The sequence below is a fragment of the Trichosurus vulpecula genome, chromosome 5 (genome assembly GCF_011100635.1).
Source record: "Trichosurus vulpecula isolate mTriVul1 chromosome 5, mTriVul1.pri, whole genome shotgun sequence".
Taxonomy (NCBI): domain Eukaryota; kingdom Metazoa; phylum Chordata; class Mammalia; order Diprotodontia; family Phalangeridae; genus Trichosurus; species Trichosurus vulpecula.
Window position 1 is genome coordinate 276679939 of NC_050577.1, and position 24980 is coordinate 276704918.

The 24980-nt window shown below is 39.1% G+C and overlaps 1 protein-coding gene across 1 annotated transcript; it reads left to right on the forward strand.

Annotated features, from left to right (window-relative positions):
* Window positions 1–10040: 10040 nt before the first annotated feature.
* On the forward strand, window positions 10041–14728 carry LOC118849830 (tubulin alpha-1A chain). The gene is made up of 4 exons (XM_036758860.1): window positions 10041–10263; window positions 12420–12642; window positions 12950–13098; window positions 13546–14728. The coding sequence occupies exons 1-4, from the start codon at window positions 10261–10263 to the stop codon at window positions 14524–14526; spliced, it is 1356 nt and encodes a 451-aa protein (XP_036614755.1). The 5' UTR covers window positions 10041–10260; the 3' UTR covers window positions 14527–14728.
* The last annotated feature ends 10252 nt before the right edge of the window (window positions 14729–24980 follow it).

The following is a 24980-nucleotide window of genomic DNA, read 5'->3' on the forward strand; positions in this document are numbered from 1 at the left end:
ATATGTAATTTCAAATGTGTCTTTCATTTCTTTACATGAGATTGGCTTTGTGTTAAGAAAAGATACCAGAATATATGGATCTGGTCTTGTACTTGACAGAATTAAAAACAGACCAAAGATTTATATTTAATGACCTCAGAGATTTTTTTTTAAAAGATAATAATTGAGGGATGAATACTAGGAAATCATAGGATTTACAGGAGGGAGAGATAACATCTAAAAAATCCAAAGCCGACATCTTTTTTTTCCTCCATCCTATCCTGTCTCCCCTTTATTCAATTTTCTCCCTTGACCCTGTCCCTTTTCGAAAGTGTTTGCTTTGATTACTTCTTTCCCCATCTGCCCTCCCTTCTATCATCCCCCCTTTCTTATCCCCTTCTTCCTACTTTCATGTGGGGTAAGATACCCAGTTGAGTGTGTATATTATTCTCTCCTTAAGTTAAATCCGATGAGAGCAAGATTCACTCATTCCCCCTCACCTGCCCCCTCTTCCCTTCCAATGAACTGTTTTTTCTTGCCACTTTTATGTGAGGTGATTTACCCAATTCTATCTCTCCCTTTCTCCCTCTCTCAGTATATTCCTCTCTCATTCCTTAATTTTATTTTGTTTTAGATATCATCCCTTCATATTGAACTCACCCTGTGCCCTCTGTCTATATATATGCATATTCCCTTCAACTACCCTAATACTGACAAAGGTCTCATGAATCACACACATCATCTTTCCACGTAGGAATGTAAGCAAAACAGTTCCACTTTAGTAAGTCCCTTATGATTTCTCTTTCTTGTTTATCTTTTCATGCTTCTCTTGATTCTTGTGTTTGAAAGTCAAATTTTCTATTCAGCTCTGGTCTTTTCACCGAGAAAGCTCGAAAGTCCTCTATTTTATTGGAAGTCTATATTTTGCCTTGGAGCATGATACTCAGTTTTGCTGGGTAGGTGATTCTTGGTTTTAATCCTAACTCCTTTGACCTCCAGAATATCATATTCTAAGCCCTTCGATCCCTTAATGTGGAAGCTGCTAGATCTTGTATTATCCTGATTATGTTTCCATAATACTCAAATTGTTTCTTTCTGGATGCTTGCAGTATTTTCTCCTTGATCTGGGAACTCTGGAATTTGGCAACAGTATTCCTAGGAGTTTTCTTTTTGGGATCTTTTTCAAGAGGAGATCTGTGGATTCTTTCAATTTCTATTTTACCCTCTGGCTCTAGAATATCAGGGCAGTTCTCCTTAATAATTTCTTGAAAGATGGTATCTATGCTCTTTTTTTGATCCTGGCTTTCAGGTAGTCCAATAATTTTTAAGTTATCTCTCCTGGATTTATTTTCTAGATCAGTGTTTTTTCCAATGAGATATTTCACATTGTCTTCCATTTTTTCATTCCTTTGGTTCTGTTTTATAATATCTTGATTTCTCATCAAGTCACTAGCTTCCATTTGCTCCAATCTAATTTTTAAGGTAGTATTTTCTTCAGTGGTCTTTTGGACATCCTTTTCCATTTGGCTAATTCTGCCTTTCAAGGCATTCTTCTCCTCATTGGCTTTTTGGAGCTCTTTTGCCATTTGAATTGGTCTATTTTTTAAGGTGTTATTTTATTCAGTATTTTTTTTGGGTCTCCTTTTGGAAGTCATTGACTTGTTTTTCATGGTTTTCTTGCATCACTTTCATTTCTCTTCCCAATTTTTCCTCTACTTCTCTAACTTGCTTTTCCAAATCCTTTTTGAGCTCTTCCATGGCCTGAGACCAATTCCTATTTTTCTTGGAGGCTTTTAATGTAGGCTCTTTGACTTTGTTGACTTCTTTTGGCTATATGTTTTGGTCTTCTTTGTCACCAAAGAAAGATTCCAAAGTTTGAGTCTGAATCTGAGTCTGTTTTTGCTGCCTGTTCATGTTCCCAGCCAACTACTTGACCCTTGAGTTTTTTGTCAGGGTATGACTGCCTGTAGAGTATAGAGTACTTTGTCCCAAGCTTAAGGGCCTGTGCTGCAGTTTTCAGAGCGACTTCTACACAGCAAACTCTGCCACTCCAGCTCTCTTCCTCCCCCAAGTACTGCCAACCCAGACTGCGACTCAGATCTGAGCAGGCTCTGCACTCCCGCTCTGATCTGCTGCTTAATTCTTCCCACATGGTGGGCCTGGGGCCAGAAGCAACTGCAGCTGGAGCTCTGGAAGCAGCCCTAGAGCTGCACCACTTCCACGACCCCAGGAATAGGACTGACCGTGTACTCCCTTCACTCTAGCAGTTTTTCCACTAACCTTCTCTGTTGTCTTTGGCATTTGTGGGTTGAGAAGTCTGGTAACTGCCACAGCTCAATGATTCAGGGCCCTACTGTGTGTTCTGCTTGGCTCCCAGTCTGGTTGGTCCTGGTGTGGCCCATGCTTGGCTGTGCTCTGCTCCATTCCCAGCTCTGTGTGATAGACCCTTCCCAGCTACCATCCAGGCTGTCCTGGGCTGGAGCCCTGTTTCCCTCTGCTATTTTGTGGGTTCTGCAGCTCTTGAATTTGTTCAGAGTCATTTTTTACAGGTGTTTGGAGGGATCTGGGGGAGAGCTTAAGCAAGTCCCTGCTTTCCAGCCCCCATCTTGGCTCCGCCCCTTTTCCCATTGCTTTCTAACATGTCCAAGTCTCTCCCATCCTTAAAAATCCATTCATTAAGCTGCAGCACTCCCTCAAACTATCATCTTATATCATGCCTTCTTTTCTCAATAAAATATCTTGAAAAAGTTGTCTAAAATCCCACTATTTCTTTTCCTCTCACCCACTTCCCATCCCTTTCCAATCTGACTTCTGACATCAGCACTCAACAGAAACTGTTCCTTTGAAAGTTATCAATAATTGCAAAATCTGATGATCTTTTCTCAGTCTTACTCCTTCTTGACCACTCTGCTGCATTTTAGACTATTAACTACCGTTGCTTCTCTTCCTACATGGATGAACATTCTTTCTCAGTATCTTTTTCTGGCTCATCATGAATATCACACTCCCTAATTGTAAGTATTCCCCAAGGTTCTATCCTAGGTCTTCTCTCTCCACACTCTTTCTCTTGGTAACCTCAGCAGCTCCAAGGAGTTGAACTATCATCTCTATCCAGATATATATGTGTGTATGTATGTATGTATGTATGTATATGCATATGTACATATATATATATATATATATATATATATATATATATATCCCTTAGTTATTCCTCTGAGCTTCAGTATTGCACAATTATTGCCTAGTGGGTATTTCAAGCTGGATGTCCCAAAGATATCTTATATTCAGCATGTCTAAAACTAAACTCATTATCTTTCTCCCTAAACCTTTCCCTCTTCTAAACTTATTTCTGTTGAAAACAGCACCATCCTTCCAGTATCCTAGTAATAGACTTGGTCATATCCTGAGGAACTTGTAAAACATAAGGAACTATTTCAGAAGTAGATTTTGAGAGTGTAGAAACTGAGCAAAAGCTGTAGGGTCATATGGAGCTGAGTGAGAAAGAACTGGCATCCCAGGGAAAACCAGCAAATAAAAAAAGAGAAAGTAAGATCAAGTTATGGCAGAGAATTAACTTCATAATTTAAAATTTTACTTTAAAAATTAAGAGTCAGCAAAAAAAGAAGGAAAGTAAGCCTATTGGGCTGTTGAGAAAGCTAGAAGACCAATCTACCTTCTCACCCTCCCTGTTCACTTTCTCCCTTGCTTTCACTTGTTTTAGAAAGATCTAGGACCAGAATCCCAGTACGAATCTCTTTAACTTCCTTCTTATTGGCTTGTACTTGTGGTAGAAGTTTCTGGGATATGTTCAGGGGGAGTACTCTGGCAGAAGTCCTGAAACCTTGACTCTTCATTGTGTTAGATAAATTACATGGCCACAGAAAACTGGTTGTTTGTCAGTTGTTAATAGAATCAAGACTGAGATAGGAAATTTCCCAGATGTGGGGTAAGGGCTCTAGAGCTATGGATTTATCAGTCTTAATAATGCAAAATATAAAATTCCCTACCTCCAAATCCCAAATTTCAGAATCTTGTCTAATTATTTGAAACTTGGTAAGGCAAGAGGTCTACAATGTACACTAGAGAGAATCTTTTGCATGTATGTCATAGAGACTTTGATAAGACCCTTGGTCTGGTAGCCTGTGTTTAACACCTTTCAGTGGGAAAATTATGTTATATTGCCTAACTTAGTAGAATTATTAAATTAATAATTTTAAAAAGACAATTTAATTTTTAAAAATTACTGTTAGAATTCCACTCTAGCCTTGATACCCAGATTATCGCAATAGTCTCCTAAATTGTCTCCCTATTTCCATTCTCTCCTTTTAGCCTGCACATCTTTGCCATATTAATCTTTCTAAAACATTGTTTACATCATGTCACACTACTGTTTAAAAATCTATCATAGCTCCCCACAGTCTGTAGGACCAATTCCAAACTCTTCAACTTGAGATTCAAAGTCTTTCATTATTTCACCCCAACTTACCTATATAATCTCAATCTCTCTCTCTCTCTCCCTCTCCCTCTCCCCCCCTCTTTTTTTCTCTCCCCCTGCAACATGTTAAAGTCAGGCCAGACTCATATCTGCCTGTGAATTTGCACGTTTCTTTCCCTACTTGAAATTTTCTAATTTAACTTCAACACTTCTGTTACAGCCACATAAATTCTTCCCAGGCAAACTTTAGCTTATTGTGATCATATTCTCATAGAATTTTAGAGGTGGAAGGCCTGAAGGTCATCTAGTCCAATCCCTTTGTTTTATAGTTTCAACATACTCAATATCTTCCTTCCTCCAAGATTTCTATATTCCTTTCAGGGCTAAGCCTAGGCAAAATTGGAAAGAAGGTCTTAGCACCTCCCAGCCTCCTCTTTCATCCCTACCCTACCTCTAGTTAAACATCTGCTCTTAGAAGGGATCCCAGACCAATAATTCAGATCAATATGTTGTACTTTGGGGACAATGAGGATTTTGTACCTTGTAATTAGAGGAACTTTTGAGGTAGAAGAGATGCAGGGAGATCTCTCTAATCTTCATATCATGCTCTCTTGTTTCAATTACTTGAATTATTATATAGCTGGATTTGGGGTTTTTTTAAATACGAAGTATGACTATAAACTAATATGATTCCCCAAGTTACACAAGAAAATCAATCTCAATATTTTATGGTTACATCTATAGTTCTGTCTTGCTTTTTCAACTACATTATAAATTGCTCAAGGGCAAAGACCATGTCTTTTACTTTTTTATTCCCCAGTGTGCCTAGAATGGTGCTGGATATTCATGGTGCTTAATAAATGCTTTAAAAGTATGTAACACCTCTTCTGGGCTATTCTCTCCAACTCACATTCATTGGTTCAGTTAGGGGGGGTGACTATCCCAGGTTCAAGGAACTCTGTGTATCCACATCCCAAAACTATCCATCACAGATCTCTGGTATTATGTTTAGCTTTAAAAGTTAACCAGGGGACTCAACTAGATTAAAACAAAGCCATTTACTGAGATGGCATGGTAAGAACAGTAGCTGTGAAACATTGCCCTCACAAATCAGGGGCATACCAAAGGGCTATAAAACTGTGTATACCCTTTGGTCTAGCAATATCAATACTAGGTCTGTATCCCAAAGAAATCATAAAAAGGGGAAAGGACCCATATATACAAAAATATTTATAGCAGTTCTTTTTTTAATGGCAAAGAATTGGAAACTGAGGGAATGCCCATCAATTGGAGAAGGCCTGAACAAGTTGTGGTATATGAATGTAATGGAATACTATTGTGCTATAAGAAATGGTGAGCAGGCAGACTTCAGAAAAACCTGGAAAGACTTACATGAACTGATGCTGAATGAAGTGAGCAGAACCAGGAGAACATTGTACACAGCAACAGCAACACTGTGCGATGATGAACTTTGATAGACTTAGCTCTTCTCAGCAATACAGTGATCCAAGACTCCAAAAGACTCATGATGGAAAATGCTATCCACATCCAGAGAAAGATCTATGGAGTCTGAATGCAAGCAAACTGTTTTCACTTATTTGGGGAGGTGTTGTTTTTTCTTTCTCATGGTTTTTTCCTTTTGGATTCTTCTTTCACAACATGACCAATGTGGAAATATGTTTAACATGATTATACATGTATAACTATATCAGATTGCTTACTATCTTGGGGAGGGGAGAGGGAAGAGAAGGAGGGAGAAAAATTTGGAACTCAAAATTTTATAAAAATGAATGTTGAAAACTATCTTTATGTGTAATTGGAAAAAATAACATACTATTAAGGAGAAAAAACCAAGTTGGGGGTATATTGTGAACACACACAAAGAGTACCTTAACAGAGAGGCACACAGGAATACATGTGACCAAAGTAACTTATGCTTCTACTACTGCAGGACCCTAACATCGTTCCTTTTCTCATGGTACCCTTATATTGTCCCACCCTAGGCATGGTGTTTCTGCAGGGCATGTTGCTTCGCTTGGTTCTTGGTTCTCTAGGCCTATTCCCTGCTGTGTGTAGTATGTCCTACCAATCAGATATCTCTGCAGTCAGAGAGTTTTGTCAATGAGAGTGGGGAGAGAGACATCCCCTCCTTCCTATCCCTTGGTAGGGAGGGATGGGTCCTTTTTCCATGGCTGCTCTCTTCTCAAATGCTAGAGCTCACACTCATCAGAGTTGATACCTACCTTGACTCACTTCTTAGTGTATCTTGACTGTTAGAAGATAGAGGAAGAAGCACGGGCATTCATTCTGCCAGCCAATGGCTAGCTCCACTCTAATTTTATTGAGCTTCAAGGAAAGAAACAAGCATTTATTAAGCACCTACTACATGCCGAACTCCATAGAACCCTCCTAGCAAAGCTGAGGGCTTCTTCCTAAGGAATGAAGGCAGTGAGATGTGTGTCACATGTGGGTTACTGAGGAGTAGAACAGTGAGTGAAAGTTTCCAAGTTGTTTCCTACCAGAACCACCAAGTTTGTTTCAAGAATATGGCAATGCAAAAAATGGTTGAATCAAGTATTTATTGAGCACTACCTATGCTTAGCACTGTGCCTGATGTGTTACAGACTCAGGGAAGGACCAGATGACCAATTACTAGTGTAATTTCAGATACACCGGGTGACTCAAATGGGTTGGAGGTCTTGTGAATACTGGAAGGTAGGAATTAGTTAAGAGCATGTTCCTTTCTATGCCCTAACTGATGGAGTCTTTTTAACCTTGGTAGTCAGATGTCATATGTAACACTCATTTTGGGCTGCCTCCTCCAACTCATACTCACTGGCTAGTTTAGGGAGGAGTGACTACCCCAACTTCAAGGTGCTCTGTATATCCACAGTTCTAAAACTACAGATCATAGGCCTATATCACAGATTTAGGTTACGCAATGGAGATATTTCTTTGGATCTCATTTAAGACTTTAATACTTACTGTCTCCCTTCCCCTTACACTCTGTAATGACATCAGTTGGGATCGAGGGAGATCAGGGGTCTCATGATTAACTCTCCTCCTCTCATTATAATATAATAATAAAAATATTTCAATCATTAATAATGTTGTTATAAAAATCAAGTGAAAACCCATAGAAAGAGGTTTCTTCCTGCTTCACTTGTTCTACTTACAAGCATGAACCATGGAATTTAGACAAAAAGAACCTTACAGATGATGCAGTTCAACTTGCAAATAAAGACATTGAGACCAAAGGAATTTAAATTACTAGCCCAAGGTTACATAGACACTGCCTGTTCATGAGCAAAAAAAAAAAATCTGTTAGTGCGAGATGGAAACTGGCTATAAAATTATATGAATTTGCATAAATATTTTCTTTTATTTTGCCACAATCTGCACATTGAATAAGTGAGATAATGAGGAGCAAACAGAATAGATTAGATAGTTCCCTGCTCTACCATTTAAATATTTAATAGCCACAAGCCTCAAATGGAGCCTCTTCTTGACCTAGATCTTACTGTTACTAATACACAACAGAAAGTTCATTTACATAAAGCATATAATGGCTCTGAGATAAATTTACAAAGAATTCAATTCTAAGAATTCTCCCTCCTTATTTAGTCCTCTGTAAACTGCACAAAGAACTGGGGAGATGGTATGGTTTTTCATTAATCTTTTATATCACAAAACTAAATCAAATTCAGGGCGGTGCCCCTTTATCCAGAGGGTACTGGAATTGTGCGCAGTGCAGTAGTTCAATAGCTTTGGAATTTATGTCACTCTCAGAATTATTCAAAGAAACACCTGAGCCAAAAATTCAGCTAATATGTGTCCTTTAATTTTTATTCTAATTGTCACTTGTATTTCTGGAATAAGCAGGGAGGAGGGGGATATATTTAGGGGATTCTATAGCTTTCCCTCGGTCTTGCTTTTTTACTGAAACATAGCTAAAGACAAAGAAATGAAACGAAAATGAGATGTTGAAGCTGTTCTTCTTATAGAATCTCAAAGAAACAGATAAAATAAACTTGTAGTGTTTTCCTATATGTAGAAAATTTGACCTGATGAAGAAAATCTGTGAACTACAAACTAGAAAAATAGCTGGTTGCCTTTCTTAGAATACAACCTGCACCAGTTGTCTCTCTTTGGCCCCTCTTTCTTCCCTCAATGCCACACCCTGCTTGCTAGTCCTTGGGGAATGAATGGGGTCTGCAGAACATTGTAAATGGTGCCTAGAGATCCAATATATCTCTGACAGAATGAAAAAAAGTATCTGCTCAAGAAAAAAGCACAGCCGGTTGAAGTGAATAAAATAACTAATCTCTTCCTTTTTTAATTTTTCATCTGCTTTGTCAAAGTTTCAACATTAATTCTGCATTAACAATCAATATTGACAATATATCGTTTTTACAAAGTCCCCCCCCCCCAAAGGAACAGCCATCTGATTTCTGAGAAGAAGCAGAGTCTGTCTGGGTTATTTATGGGCTCTTGAGCCATTCGGAGCCTATTGTTCAATAGCAATATGTACCTATAATACCAATAGCCAACACACAAATCCAAGGCACAAACCCCCTGATATTTAGCTAATTCATAGAAGCAATAAATTTCAGTATATGGAGGTAACTGATTACATAAATGCCAAGTTGTTCATTCCTGTCTGGTAAAGCATTCTTTTTCCACCCCACTTCTTGTCCTATCTGCTGGTCTCAGTTCTCTAGTACCTATTATGTTCCCAGCAAATAGATAGACATTCACTGTCCACACAGGACAGTTGTCATACCCAATCATTATTTTATTTTCTTCAGCAATGAACCAGAAAAGGTTGATTCCTTTTAAGACACAATAAAACATACAAAATATATTCAAATAGATTGCTGTTAAAGGAACATTTTCTACTTGTTAGAAACTACTCCTTTTTCTTCCCATTTCAAAATATGTTCAGAAAACCTAGATCATTCTCTTATTGGGCATAATTTTTTTTTGGCAGGGGGGGGGTTTGCAGGTTCCTGTGGAGACTTCTTATTTGCTGTTCTGAGATTAAATTCTATTCCCATTTATACTTCTCTATCATTTTACCCGGTCATAAAACAAAGCTCAGAAATACCTTCGAATGGTTTGGAAATAATATTGCAATAAAGTTACACGTTAGAGCTGTAACTTAAAAACAAATAATCTTCTTTCTCCAGGTCCTCCCGAGCATCATTTCACTTCCCCTCATACTTCATTTTTAAAGCTTACAAAAAGGTTTCATCCCTCACCCTCACCTAATGGCCACTGAGGTTTACTTCCTAAAAGACGGAAAGAGGCCTGAGGTCATTTTTTTGTTCATTATTTTACTTCAACACAGACATTCTGCTTTTTAAGTAAAGAATTGATCCTCCTACAAAGGTGGCTTCAACTGTAGTTTTGTGGTTTAATCAGTATAAACTCATCCAACTACAGTCTTCTTTCCCTTCTTCCACCCCCACCCCACCCCCCTCCTGCCACTCCCTATGATGGATGCTTGCTTGGCTAACTGCTTTGCTTGGTCTCTTTGTCTGAAGGATGCAAACAGTCTATGGATGCTAGAGAAAAAGGGGTGGGGAAGAGATTACCTCATCCCATGTCGTGTGCACCAATCACAATTCTCTGGTCTTGGCTTCTCCGGGCAGATTGAGGGTCTGGACCAACTGGAAAAAGCCCTAGCCCATCCCCATGGTGACAGAATTGTATATAGGGAGCTGTATTGGACCATGTGCGGTAGGTTCTCTTACATCGACCGCCTAAGAGTCGCGCTGTAAGAAGCATCAGCCTCTCTTCTTCTTCTCACCCATCGACTCAGCAGCCGCAAAGCAGCAATCATGGTAAGGTTCCTTCTCTCCTTTCTTATGTCCTCCTTAGAGGCATTAGCTCAGTGAAGGTGGTTGCTTGTGCTACTTGCGAACCTCAAGTCCATTTTCTTTGCAGCTTCTTAGGACAGATGCTTTGTTTGTGCCTGTATCAGACTTCTTGCCCTTAATTAAGCCTTAGTACGCAGACATGGCGGTGCGGACCAGAATTGGGGACAGACGGCCGGAAAACCAGGAGGAAGAACAAAGGAGAAGGGAGGGGTTTGGGGGTAGTGGTTGGAGACATTTCAGTGTCGCATAGGGCTGGTCACTGCAGGCCATCTGCCTGGGATGATGCAATGTCCCGAGGCTGGGAACCAGTGATAGTTCCACTGCCTCATGTATATTTATGTGTTCGTGTTACTTTCAGTCTGGCTGCTCCCATCCCCCTCCCCTTTGACTGCAGTCTTGGGTGGGGCGGGAATGGGGCGGGGTGCGGGGGAGGGGGGGAAGGGATAGGGCCATTGGAGAGACTAAGCAAAGAACAGAGTTCATAAAAACCAAACCAACAAAAATGAGAATGTCACGTTAAAAAAAAAAAAGAATACACATTTCCCCCATAAAGTGCTGGTTTCTGTTAACACTTTTGGTAGAGAGAGTAAGGGTAGAGTAGGGGGGCGGAGTTTTATCGGATTTTGTGTGTGAGTCTGTCTCCTTGGAATCGCTATGCTCTTGAGCAGGAAATATTTATTGTTATAATTTATTTTTTAAAAAGTCCTTTAATAAATTTGATTAATGATCACATAAAACTAGCTTTTTGAATGACTGAGATGGTTGGGGGTTTTCCCCTCCTCACCGTAAATTTAAAAAAACAAAACAAAAACGTTGTGAAACGTCTGGGGAGCTAATCTCAGTTCAGCCTGGCAAACCCAAAGAGTTTTCTGCCTTGACAGCTCACCCAGAGCGAACAAGATGCTCATTTTTCAAGCCTGGGTAAAGTACGGTCCTTTCAGGACCCTGGGGAGCTGTCCTGTCTCCTCTTCCACCCGTGCAAGAAATCATGCCAGTGAATAGACAGTAGAAATGGGTGCCCTAAAGAAGATGGAGACAAAGAGAACTCTAGTGGATGTGATCAGAATATTCCACAGAAGGCAGGATATATTGAAATGCACCAGAAATTTGAAACAAACCAAACCTTGTGGGTTCTTGGTAGGGTTTTTTTTTTGGTTTTTTTTTTTTTTTTTTTAGTTTGGGAAGGATACAGGAATTCTGACTTTAAAAGGCTGTCTTTTTCTAAGCACTTGCAGAGAAATGTTTGGAAAATATTATATGGGGAAAATTAAAGACAAAACAATGAAATACTGCGGTTGACAAAGAAAAATTACATCTTTCCCTCTTTTCTGGCATATAATACAGAGACTGTCTTTTGTTCTGGTGCCACTTCATTGATTCATTTCAATTATTCACACACAGGGTCCCAGAAGGGGTCAGAAGAGAAGAACTGGCAAAATAATATAATGAGATCATGCAGCCAGTTGCTGGAATTAGAGATGGCTATGTTAAATAATACAGTAGGTGCAAAGCAGATACCAGGCAGAGAAAATGCAGCAATGCAGCAAAGGGACAGTTAGCTTTTATTGATTTTAGCTCTGATTGTGTCTGGTGTTCCCTGATTGGGTGTGGCCTCCCCTTTTCAGTAATAAAACAGATGGCTATGCTGAAATATCAGAACCCTGCTTAAATAGGGGTGCCACTCTTAAGGAGAAAGGAGTAAGGTGGAAACCAAGCTTTCTTAGATCTTGGAAAAATATTCTACATAAGAAAAATAAGGTGTGGTTGACCAATTACCATATAATCCATAATTAAATTAAAATACATAAATCTTTGACCTGTGCTTATTCTCCAACAAAACATTTCCAAAATTTCCACAAATTATTATTTTTATATTATTTATTCACAGTACGAACAATAGATTTGGACAACGTGCTGCTGCAGCCAATACAAAGCATTGTTCAGGCCACACCCAACTGCAACATTTACAGCAGATTGCTTTCTGATTTTATATGATAAATGTGAATTTCAAGGTGAACTTGAAGAATAGCAATACGTTTTTAGAATAGTAACAGAAAAGTTACGTATCTTAAACAAGTCTAGTTTTTCATTTTCTTCTAATTTTTTTTGTTTTTCTGCAGCGTGAGTGCATCTCTATCCACGTTGGCCAAGCTGGTGTCCAGATTGGCAATGCTTGCTGGGAGCTGTACTGCTTGGAACATGGTATCCAGCCTGATGGTCAGATGCCAAGTGACAAGACCATTGGGGGAGGAGATGACTCCTTCAACACCTTCTTCAGTGAAACGGGAGCTGGCAAGCACGTCCCCAGAGCAGTATTTGTAGATCTGGAACCAACTGTCATTGGTATGTTTAATTACAATTCCCTAAATCCTCTTGGAATTTGTAACTGTCGGTGTCAATTAATAACGAACCACTCCTAAAATTAAACTTTATTTTATGTAATTCCATTTATCTGAGATGAGACTATTTGTAGGCTTCTTTCCCACTTTTGACCATGTAAAACCTTGAGGAAAACTTTTTAAACAAAACAAATGTCTCCTTTCGATTGTTGACCATTTGTCTTTATCTTGGCAGTTAATAAGAGATGTCAGAATGACTCTTACCTTGGGGATTTTACATCTTCTTGATTTTCTTTCTTTCTATCTTTCAGATGAAGTTCGCACTGGAACCTACCGCCAGCTCTTCCATCCTGAGCAGCTGATCACCGGCAAGGAAGATGCTGCCAACAACTATGCCCGTGGGCACTACACTATTGGCAAGGAAATCATTGACCTGGTTCTAGACAGGATTCGCAAGCTGGTATATTTCATCTCAAAATGGTTTTTTTTGGTGGGGGGTGGGGCGGAAAGAAGAGAGGTGGCTTCACAACATTAAGAAAAGCTAACGTATAAAATAGAATGAGGTGATTGACCCTCTGAGTTTTCGTTTTATTAGTATTGTTGACACAAAGGGGAGGAATAGATTGAATTACCATTATCATTTTATCAAAAAATTAAAAGTTTTTCAATTAAGAAAAATGCTAAGTAAATACAGAAAAGAAGAGGTAGCAGTGGGAAATTTCCCCACATTGAGGAGATCACATATCTAAGCACTCTTACCCCCAACAGAGATGAGTAACAGAAAAATAAACATTTTTAGAATCAGATATATCCCTCCAAAGGAGTAGACATAGTCCATTAAAATGCCTTCTTATGTTTACAATATAACAAGCATCAATTATCTGTTTCTTTGTTTCCTTTCCAACAGGCTGATCAGTGCACAGGTCTTCAAGGCTTCTTGGTTTTCCACAGCTTCGGTGGTGGGACCGGCTCTGGTTTCACCTCTTTGCTGATGGAACGTCTGTCAGTTGATTATGGCAAGAAGTCCAAGCTGGAGTTCTCCATTTACCCAGCCCCTCAGGTTTCCACAGCTGTGGTGGAGCCCTACAACTCCATTCTGACCACTCACACCACCTTGGAGCACTCTGATTGTGCCTTCATGGTAGATAATGAGGCCATCTACGATATCTGTCGCAGAAACCTTGACATTGAACGCCCAACCTACACTAACCTGAATAGGCTGATAGGTCAAATTGTGTCCTCTATCACTGCCTCTCTCCGATTTGATGGTGCCCTGAATGTTGATCTGACAGAATTCCAGACCAACCTGGTGCCCTATCCCCGTATCCATTTCCCTCTGGCCACATATGCCCCAGTCATCTCTGCTGAGAAAGCCTACCATGAGCAACTTTCTGTAGCAGAGATCACCAATGCTTGTTTTGAGCCTGCCAACCAGATGGTGAAATGTGACCCTCGCCACGGTAAATACATGGCTTGCTGCCTGCTCTACCGTGGTGATGTGGTTCCCAAAGATGTCAATGCTGCCATTGCCACCATCAAGACAAAACGTACCATCCAGTTTGTAGATTGGTGCCCAACTGGCTTCAAGGTTGGCATCAATTACCAGCCTCCCACTGTGGTTCCTGGTGGTGACCTGGCCAAGGTACAGCGGGCTGTGTGCATGTTAAGCAACACCACAGCCATTGCTGAGGCCTGGGCTCGCCTGGACCACAAATTTGATCTGATGTATGCCAAGCGTGCCTTTGTCCATTGGTATGTGGGGGAGGGCATGGAGGAAGGAGAGTTCTCTGAGGCACGGGAGGATATGGCTGCCCTGGAGAAAGATTATGAGGAGGTTGGTGTGGATTCTGTTGAAGGAGAGGGGGAAGAGGAAGGAGAAGAGTACTAAAGTATCACAGGGATGCTGCTTTACAGGGAATCACATGTTTCAAATATTGACAAGTTTTTGGTTGATCAGCTAACTTGTATGTAATAGTATACACTTGAATGCACAATTACTGATCTTGTCTTTAAAATGTGGAAATGTTGCTTAAGACCCAGGATGGCCTGTTATCTGATGGGTTTTGAATAAAAATATTCCCTGTCTTAGACGATCAGCGTCATGTGTTTTCCGTTTCGGCTGTCTGAACAATATTCTATAACCAAACACTAAGGAGCACGGAAAGAACAACCGTGACATGTGATTTATATTCTCAATCCTCATCCTTCCTGACCTCTTGGCCGCACTTGCTATTGTTGACTCTCCTCTTATTACACCTCGGCCCCTGGAAAATGAAGGACCTGGACTATGTGGCTTTTGTGCTACCTTCCATTCTCGATCTGTGATTTGATGACCCTCTTGGATACTCTCCTCTCCCTTGGTTCTCCCCCTACCTTACTCACCACTCAATCTCAGGCTGCTTCACTGAATCATTGTAAATATCATGCTCCCTTCCCCAAAATTTAGGAACCAAAGTTCTATCCTGAGCCTTTTCTCTTTTCTTTCTATACTTTCATTTCCATTGATTCCTATGAGTTCAATTATTATTTCTAAGCAGATGGCCCCCAGATCTATGTATCCAGTCCCAGTCTCCTCCCTTCAGCTCCACTGCCATATCAGCACCTGACTACTGAATTGGATGCCCAAAACAGAACTGACTTTATTCCTTCAAAAACCCATTTCTCTTCCAAACTTCCTATTACTGTTGCAGGCATCCTCCTCCTCCTAGTCACCCAGGTTCTCAACTTCATAGTATCCCTGACTCCTCATTCTGATTCAGCCACATAACCAGACAGCTGCCAAATCTTAATATTTTTATCTCTACGACATCTCTTGAATCCATTCTTTTCATGTTGAATCCATTCTCCCCGCACACATAGCAGACACTCTAGTTCAGATTCTTATCACTTTTTGCCTAGACTAGTGTTTAATCTCCTAATTGGTTTCTCTTCTTCAAGCCTCCTCCATCTCCAGACCATCCTCCACCCAAATACCAAATGACCATGTCACTACCCTACTTGAAAAATTCCAATGTTTCTCTGTTGCATCTAGGATCAAATATACGATCCTTTATTTAGGTTTCAAAATTGTTCACAACCTACCCTATCAGTGCCCTAGGGAACTTTCTAAGATTACAAGTGGCAGGCAAGGTGACAGCCAACACAGGTAAAGGGAGTTTCCTTACCTGGAGGATCACTATTCCAATCCCTATCTATTTTTTTATTTATGTACATGTTACTGTACATGCTTATTTATGTACATGTTGCTTCCCTCAAATATAAACTCCTTGGGGCCAGGGACTTTTATGTTTGTTTTTATAGCCTTAGTGCCTAGCACAGAGTTTGGCATATAAAATTAGGTTCTTAACAAATGCTTGTTAATTGATTCTCTACCTAGTACCTCAGTTTCTCTGGGACTGGAATTAAGCATTGCTCATCACAATTTCCCTAGGGGCTAGAGCCCTATGCCTGAACCTGCTGTCCCTGATGCCTATCTTCTACCATTTGCCTATTGCTAACCCCTAACCCTGATTGCCTTCCCAATTCTGGTGTATCTGTCAAATCGTGGTCTCTGCCATTCCTTGATCTGCGCTGTCCATCAGCTGACCACACCTTGGTTCTGATTCGTTTTTTCAGTACTCATCTCCCCATACTTTTGGTCCTTCCTCAGTATGTCCAGTGACTTCATGCTGCCGAGGACATCTGGTTAAAGCCAACACTGGCATTCCTCATGCCTTGGACATACTCCCCTGTGAAAGTCTTTTCTCAGATAGCTGTCCCATTAGAAAAGGCCTGAAAAACAAGGTCTCATCTTAAGGTGCAGGGCATTTTAATCTGGGAATCTTGGAAAGATTTCAGAAGATCTATGAACATGGATGGGGAAAAATTACATCTTTATTTTTACTAACCTCTAACTGAAATTTAGCAAAGTGCAGCCTGTTGTTCAATTATTTTAAAACATTTTAAGAAGGGCCATGGGCTTTGCTAGACTGGCAGAGGGCTTCATGATACACAAAAAGTTGCAGAGCCCGTGATCTAAAGCACTGATGACTTATTATGGTTTTTATTTGTTGCTCTTCCTAGAAGTATTTGTCATTTTGAAAGACATAATGCCTTTAACTTCATACTCAAGGAAAAAAATCAAGGCTTTAATTTTAGGCATCAGCATTAATGCAGTGAGTATAAATTGGGAGCTAGGGACTTAATCAGTGTACCTTACATTATAATCTGGAATTCAGGTATATTTTCTACATACAATAAACCTGGCTTTGTCCTGGGACAGCAAATTCTTACTACTTTCTTCTATTAATTAGTCAATGAACAAACATTTATTATCTACAACATGCCAGGATCTATATTAAACACTAGGGATAGAAAGACAAAAACACAACAGTTCCTGCCTTCTAATATTCCGAACAGGGAGACGACATGCACATGTGTAGGTATAGACATGTGTAATAAGAATGTTCTGGCTCCCTCTCCCAGAGCCAGGACACTGCACATACTTGTTCAGAGTGTCAGGAGGTAAACCTCAGGGCTCTATTTTCCCCACTGGCTATATTCTCCTATTGTCAGGGGACTGTAAATAGTACCTCAGTTCCATTTAACCACTTAACATCACTTAGCTTTATATTTACTTCAAAGACATAGCAAGAACAAATTGCCAACTTTCCTCTCAATACCTCTAGGATATACTCTCTTTTAGACCATGTTGGTCTCTGCAAAGCTCAAAACTTAGTTTGATTCCTGCATAGTTTTAGTCCAGGTGTGGCTTGCCTGCCAGGTAAATCTTTCCACCAGCCTGGGGTTCTGAAAATCACTGATGAATATCACTTCTTGCTTCTTTTCATGACCTTGATCCTGCTCTGGCTACAAAGTGTAGCCTGGATTCCAATTCCTGGATTACTCTGGCTTGCTTCTCCTAAACTGTGAAACACCCAAGGTCAGAGATTCCACTCCCCTTCACCTAAAACTGAAAAAAGCAAACAAAAAGGTCAAGAAATGAGGCCTGTTTCTTGGGACCACATGGCCTCAGAGGGAGAGAAGGCCCTAAGGCCCTACCCCTTACAGCATGGTTTCTCACCAGGCTCCATGGGCAGAAGTGTCTTCGAGCTCCCATAGATGTGAATGAAGCAAAAAGAGGGCTGAAGTTGACTCAGGCATCTTCAAGATACCAATAGCTTCAGATAAGCAAATAACTGAAAAGGCTTCCTCTCAATCATGTGGTTAGCCAACCAGAACCAGTTACAGAATATCTAAATATGCTCCACAGTCTCTCCAAGGTAATATCACCACAATTTTCACAGAAGCAAGCTTCCTAGAATTTTCCACATGGAAAAATTACATCAGCCAAGCAAGCTGATGGGGTCTGTGCATGTACCAGACCCCTCCCCCCCCCACACTTATAAGAGAGGAGGGGAAAGGAGACCAGAAAAGACTTCCAATAATAGATAGAATGTTTGAAGGAAACCAGCAATTCTAGGAGGCAAAAATAAGGAAAAACATTCTAGGCATGGAAGATAGTCAGTGGAAGGTGCAGGATGGTGATGGGAGACGAACATTATGGGAGAGGGACAAAAAGTAGTTCAGTATGGCTGGACTGAAGGGGAAGGGAAATGGAGATAAGGGACCAGGTTGTAAAGAACTTTAAATGTCAAACAGAGAACACTATATTTGATACTAGAAGTATTACAGAGCAAGTGAAGTTTGCTGAAAGAAGACATGGTCAGAGTTGCACTTTGGGAAAATCATTTCAGTTATGTTTAGGATAAATCAGAGTAGGAGAAGATCTGAGGCAGAGAAACCAGATAGGATGTTATTGTGATAGTCTAGATGAAAGGTAATAAGGTTTGGAATTAGCATATTGACTATGTTTGTGGAGAGAAGGGAAGCATATCTGATATACAATATAGGATAGAAACAACAAGACTTGATAACTGTTAGGGGGTGAGCAAGAGTAAGAAGTCTAGGATGACGACAAATTAGTGAAACCTAGTGACTATAAGGATAATGATACCTAGGGAAGCTCAAGATGGGTGAGTTTTGAGGAAAAGATTATGAGTTCTGCTTTGCACATTTTGAGTTTGAGATGCCAGTGGGAAGCCCATTTGGAAATGTTTAATAAGCACTTCATGATGTAGGCCTGGAGCTCAAGAGAGAGACTAGGGTTAGAGATATTTATCTGGGAATAGAGATAGGGAGGAATAGACAAAGAGGAATAAACTATTAGAGAGAGAGGATAATATCCTGTTGGAAAAGATCAGAAGGGATGGGATCAACTGAATATATAGAGGTGTTGGCTTTAGTAAGGAGAAGGGTTACTTCAAAGACTGGAATAAAGGAAGACATAGTAAGGGATGAAGTCAAAGTGTTTTGAGATGAGGACAAAGGCAGAAGAGGAAAATCATTGGATGATGGTCTCAATTTTCTCAGTAAAGTATGAGGTCCTTAGTTATATATATGCTTATATTTATATATACATATATGTGTGTGTATGTATATATGTATATGTGTGTGTATATGTATATGTGTGTGTAAATATATACATATATATTTATAAGGTATAAGTCCTTAACTGAGACACTATGGGTTAGGGGTGCTGTAGGAGGCTTAAAGAAAAAAAGATGACTTAGAACTGCTGCTGTAGTGAGTGTGGTAGAGAATCAGTTGAAGAGGAGTAAAAGGATTACTTGGTGAAGGCCCAGCTGAAATTGAATAACAAGGTCTGTACCAATTTATTGTATTGAATCCAGTTAGCATGAACATGTCACTTTCTCTAACTCTTTTCAACAGCTTTTGAGGAGATAGACAGTAGGAGGAATTCAGAGTGGGAATTTGGCAAGGCATGATAGGACAAAGGAGCAAGAGTTCAAAAGTAGAGGATAAGCATTTGTTAAGTACTTACTATGTGCCAGGGACTATAGTAAACACTAGGGAAACAAAGAAAGACTAAAACATCACCTCTGCCCTCAAGGAATTCACATTCTAATGCACAGACATGTAAGTAACTAACTACTTAGAAGATACATGTGTAGTAGAGAGAAGAGAAGGTAATCTCAGAGGGAAGTCACCAACATCAAGGGGTTGGTTTGAAGAAGGTTAAGGCATAAGGAGATATGGCATGATAGGAGGTTGCGGTCAGACTTCAGATTTCTTAGTCATGGAAATGGAACACTTGTCAGTGAGTATATTGAGGAACTAAGAGGTTAGTGTGTTTGAGAGAACATCAACATATATGATGAATTCCTCCAGCATAAGGGCAGGAATTGGGGTGGAGAAGAATACTATGAGCCAGGCCCTGAACACATTGAGAAAAGAGGAAAAATGTCCTCAAAGTTTATAGACAGTCTCTAGGAACTGGACTGGGTGATAAACAGGATAATTATTTTCAAAGGATAAAAGATTGCTGCATGATACATGATAGCAGGAGAGACACAGAGACACAGAGTCAGAGAGAGAGAGAGAGAATGTTTGGAAAAGTAGGGAGCAAAGAGTATTGACAAAGTAGTGACAAAATAATCTTTACATTTCTATTATTCATTCATTTTTTTTCTTTCTTGGTATGGGCAAATAAAGGGCAAATTGTTGTCTTAAATGATTAGATTAAAATGTAGAACTCTCCATGATACAAACCAACACCAATCAATTTCAAGTAGCAAGATCACATAAAACAATAAAGAATTATCTAAATTAGAATAAATCCTGATTGCTGTGGACTTGGTTCATGGTTCAGTAAACATAGTTTTGTGGCCTCTTACTAATCACCTTACGCCTCTATCTAATTTCTATTATTTTGGTGAGTATCATAAATATCATAGCTTAAACTAATTCATAGAAGATAGTCCCTTATTAGAAAAATAGACTCCTCTTTTTTACTGAACTTAATTTTTATTTATTGAAGAACAACAGTATACATGCATAGCAATTTTTCAGAACAAAGAGCAAAAAATTTACAAGAAATATAATTTGCTTCAACTATGTTCTAGGTGCTAGGATTATGAAGACAAGAAAAAATTATAGTCTCTGTCTTCCAGAAGCTTACCCTATATTGGAAGATAGGGTTGCAACATGCATACAAGTAGGTAAATTTACAGAGTATATATGAAGCAGAGTTTAGGTATAAATCACTCTAACATGTAGCCTAGATGATATCATCACTCTTCAGCCTGTTACTTAACTCATAGTTATCATATTCATTCCAAAGTAATGCAAGAGTATATTTGGATAATTTTTTTATTATTTACTGAAATAGTAATACCTCCCTCACTAATCAATTAGCTCTGTACTCCAACTCTTGTTTACTAAATATTACTTACCATGTTTCACTGCATAATGGTCATAGATTTCATGCCAAATTATGCAAAAAGGTGGGGGTGACTATTATGTGAAGCTTTAAAAAAATTGTGCTGGTATTACTTAAAAATCATTTATTATTAAATTGTTTTTGGTGCAAGATTAGGATGCATGGAATACTTGTGAATATATGTTAAAACTGAATACTGACAATGCATATGCATTGAGAATTCTAGGCTCCCTCAAAATGTGCAAGAGATAAATGAGTATCCACGTCACTGGTGAATACATTGCTGCTCTATTTACCTTTTAAGTGGCGTGATGAACAGAATTATACCATGTGACAAATATGCAGTGAAAGGTTATAAGCCAATTTTGGCACCGAAAAAGATAGGTTGTGACAATTATGCAGTGGTGGCAACAATTGTGCAGTGAAATACAGTATTAAATAAACTGGAAAAAACCTTTCTATTCGCAGTTGCTCATCTCTGACAAATATCAAAGTCTCTAATCTCCTAGGTTTAAGGAACTATCAAAGACATCAAAATTATTGGCTACACAAAGTATTCAGATGTAGACAATACTAACCCAAAGATATAAATAATTATTTATAATGTTTTATCTGTGAGAAAGATCACAGCCTCTAACTATTACTGTTAGTCTTGACTTCTCACTTCTGAAACACAGCCTCAGCATTCTGCTCTTGAGTGTAGTCAAAGTCTCCCCAAAATCAACTTCTTATTTATTAATAAGATAAGAGTTAAAACAGTTCTTCCAGGAAAGAAATTTTCTTCTTTCTTTTTCTGTCTTCTCACAGTTTCTCTCAAGACATAGTTGTTAACAGTCTCTCCCAGAAGACAACTCTTTACAGATAACTGTGAAACTCAACTTCTTTACAGACGGCAGTTATAACTCACACTATTTACAGATGATAGTTAAAACTTCTCTCCTTACAGATTCCTCATAGAAAAAAATGAAAACCTTAGTCTTACCACTGCTTTCTCAAGGAATCAAAATTAAGCTGTTATTGTTCAAGATTCCAAAGCCTCTTTTGACTATATATGTAATATATATGTATATATAGAGAGAGACTTTTATTGTTTACCTTGCTGTCACTTTGAAATAATCTCCCTCCCTTTAGAATCCTCCCTTGAAACAAAGATGTAAAGTTAAGCAAAACAAACCTTTTAATCATATCTGACAATGCATTCTTCATTTTGTACCTATAATACACCATCTTTCTTTCAGAGGAAAGATGTATGCTGTATCATCAGTCCTAAAGACTGTCATTTTTTTCATATTTATATTCCTACCATCCAGCATGGGATCCCACACAGAGTAGAGACCTAATAAATGTTTGTTAAATTGAACTGACCCAAGTTGAACCGGGAAGGCCAGGGTCTTTTCACTCCTTCAATCATTCATTTATTTAACAAACATTTATCAAGCACCTCCTAGGAGTAAAGTACAATTCTTAGTTAGCACTGGGGGAAACAAGTTTAGATAAGATACTGTATCTGCTGACATGAATCTCACATTCTTGGGGGGGATGAGACACAACTACAGACAACTAAAATACACAATATTACCTGGTAGGCCCATTAAAGAGATAGAAAACAAGATGTTATGTGAGGGCTAAGGAGAAAGGTCATTACTGACCCTGGCCTCAGGGACTACACCATGTAGTTATTTAAGTTGGGCTTTAAAGGAAGAATAAGAAATCAGTAATTCTTGGTGAAGAGGCAGAAAGAAGACATTGCAGCCACAGGAAACAGACATGAAAGTATAAGGCATGTTTGCAGGACAGAGTTCTTCCAATATGGCTTTAAGAATAATAAAAAATAGAGTCAGAAAAGCAGAGTGATATCAAATTGTGGAGGGCCTTGGATGGCTGGCATAGCAATCTGAACTTTACTCAGTAGAAAATAGGGAACTATTGACAATTGGGCAGGAGATAAGCAGGAACTGGTCTGGAAAGTTTCTGAGTCAAACTAAGAGTGGGAGCCCAAGGACACCAAGTCCCTCCCCTCAGGCACTGTGTTTCCTCAAACTCTCTTCCTTTCCTTCTATCAAAGCCTCCTCTCCAGAAGGCCTCTGGTAAACTCATTCACACTGAGAACTAATGGTGAACAAGGATAAGTGTCTCCCCTTTCCAAAGCCTCTTGAAGGTACAGTAACAGTATCTATGGTATCTGTGAAAAAAGCCAACGAAATTGGTGTCACATATACAAAGTAACAGGAAGATGATGAAAAAAATAAATTTACATTACAGAGCTGACAGAGCAAAGAAATCAGGAAGCTTGTGTTACTGAGTCAGATTTGGTGACCAAAAAAAAAAGAGGAAGAAAATGTTTCATAGATGAGTACAGGGAAGTTGTTTTGTGCAGAAGGACTGCAGAGAAGAATCCACAGGAGTGAGGGTAGAAGGGAATTAGGGAGTTAGTAAGATCAATATTGTTGAAAACTTAGTCACTAAGAAGTTTGACTAAAGCAGATAAAACAGATAAAGTACTATAAAGATATAAATATTATAAAATGTCTAATTAACTGATTGCCAGCGTAGAGATTATAGACTCCTTTCACAGATTCCACAGAGACATAAAAAGGTATGGTTTCGTGGAATTTGGGGAATGAGTAATAAAATTAATAGCTAAAATTTGAGTAGTCCTTCAAGTTGCAAAGCGCCCTATATAGGTTATCTCTTTTGATCCTCGAAACAACCCTGAGAGGTAAATGCTACTAATATCCTCATTTTAACATGAGGAAATTGAGGCTGAGAGAGGCTAAGTGGCTTGCCCAGTGTCACACAGCTACTAAGTGTCTGAGGCAAGATTCAAACTTGAGGCTTCTTGACTCTAAGTCCAACACTCTATCCATTGTACCACTTAGCTGTTGTAAGAAGTGTATCAGCTTCAGCCACTTACTAGAATGCCCCTGATCTCTCTGATCCTCAGTTCTTTCATCTATAAAATGGGAATACTTCTGCTATATTTTCTCTGTTATGGGATTGTTGTGAGGAAAGCATTTTGCAAACAACAAAGCTACTATATGAATTTGAGCTATTAATACAGAGAGTTTTATAAACCATCAACATGGCAAAATATCTGCCTGTACACATACACACACACACACAAACACACACACACACACACTAATTATTGGATCGAAACAAAAAAGGCAGAACTTTGAGGGCCCAAAATGTAAATGTGTAGCAGGTTCTAAAGTGTCTTAAAATGTGTAAAAGAGGTCAACAAAACTATGTAGCACAAAGTGTCTTCTAAAAAAAACCATAATTTGTATCATTAATCAAATTACAATATATACAAACACTATATAATTACAAAGCTCAATGAATACAAACAAGCCAAAAAAGGGAACACAATCTCAAACAAAACTACGTCATTTGAAGCATTTCTTCTATACTTCAATGAGTCTCTGATCTCACTGATGTGGGCATCCCTTCTACTAGTACAGATTGCAACCCAAGTCTTCTCATCCTATGAGATTTTTATCCAGGTCTTTCCACAAATCCTCAAAGGAAGAGCAATCCAAACTTACTAGAGTCCCTTCCTTAAGTCCCTCAACATCTAATGGGTACTGCTAAAGCACTTGGCTAGTACATCTTTCATCTTTCATTCTTGCTATGTGACTGACTAGTCAACCACCTTTTCCCAAACATATCTTTCCTCAATATCTTTTTCACCACTTTTTGCAAATAATCAATAGTAAAAATACATCAGCATATTTGTTCCCACCATGCACCACTTTGAGATTCAGTGAGACATAGTTAATAGAAGGCTGATCTTAGGATTGGGAAGTCCTACATCTGACATTTTTTAGTGGTATCACCATGAACAAGTAAGTCCCTTAATGTCTCAGTGCACTAAGTCACCTTTCTAGGATGATGTTACAGATAGTTACCTATCTACATTGGTAGAGAGAGTTTCCAGACTGTGAGTTCCCCAGACCAAAGAAATCTAGAATCTTCCCTCTACCCCCAGCATATACATCTCTCTACTGCCTTTCAGTTAACTGGAGAAAGTGGTATTTTAGAATTCACAGCTACCAAAC

What these genes read in the sequence shown, in the direction of transcription:
- LOC118849830 (XM_036758860.1), top strand. An exon ending in TCTGGAACCAACTGTCATTG is followed by an intron (nt 12,643 to 12,949) that starts GTATGTTTAATT and finishes TCTATCTTTCAG; the next exon opens with ATGAAGTTCGCACTGGAACC. An exon ending in TAGACAGGATTCGCAAGCTG is followed by an intron (nt 13,099 to 13,545) that starts GTATATTTCATC and finishes CCTTTCCAACAG; the next exon opens with GCTGATCAGTGCACAGGTCT.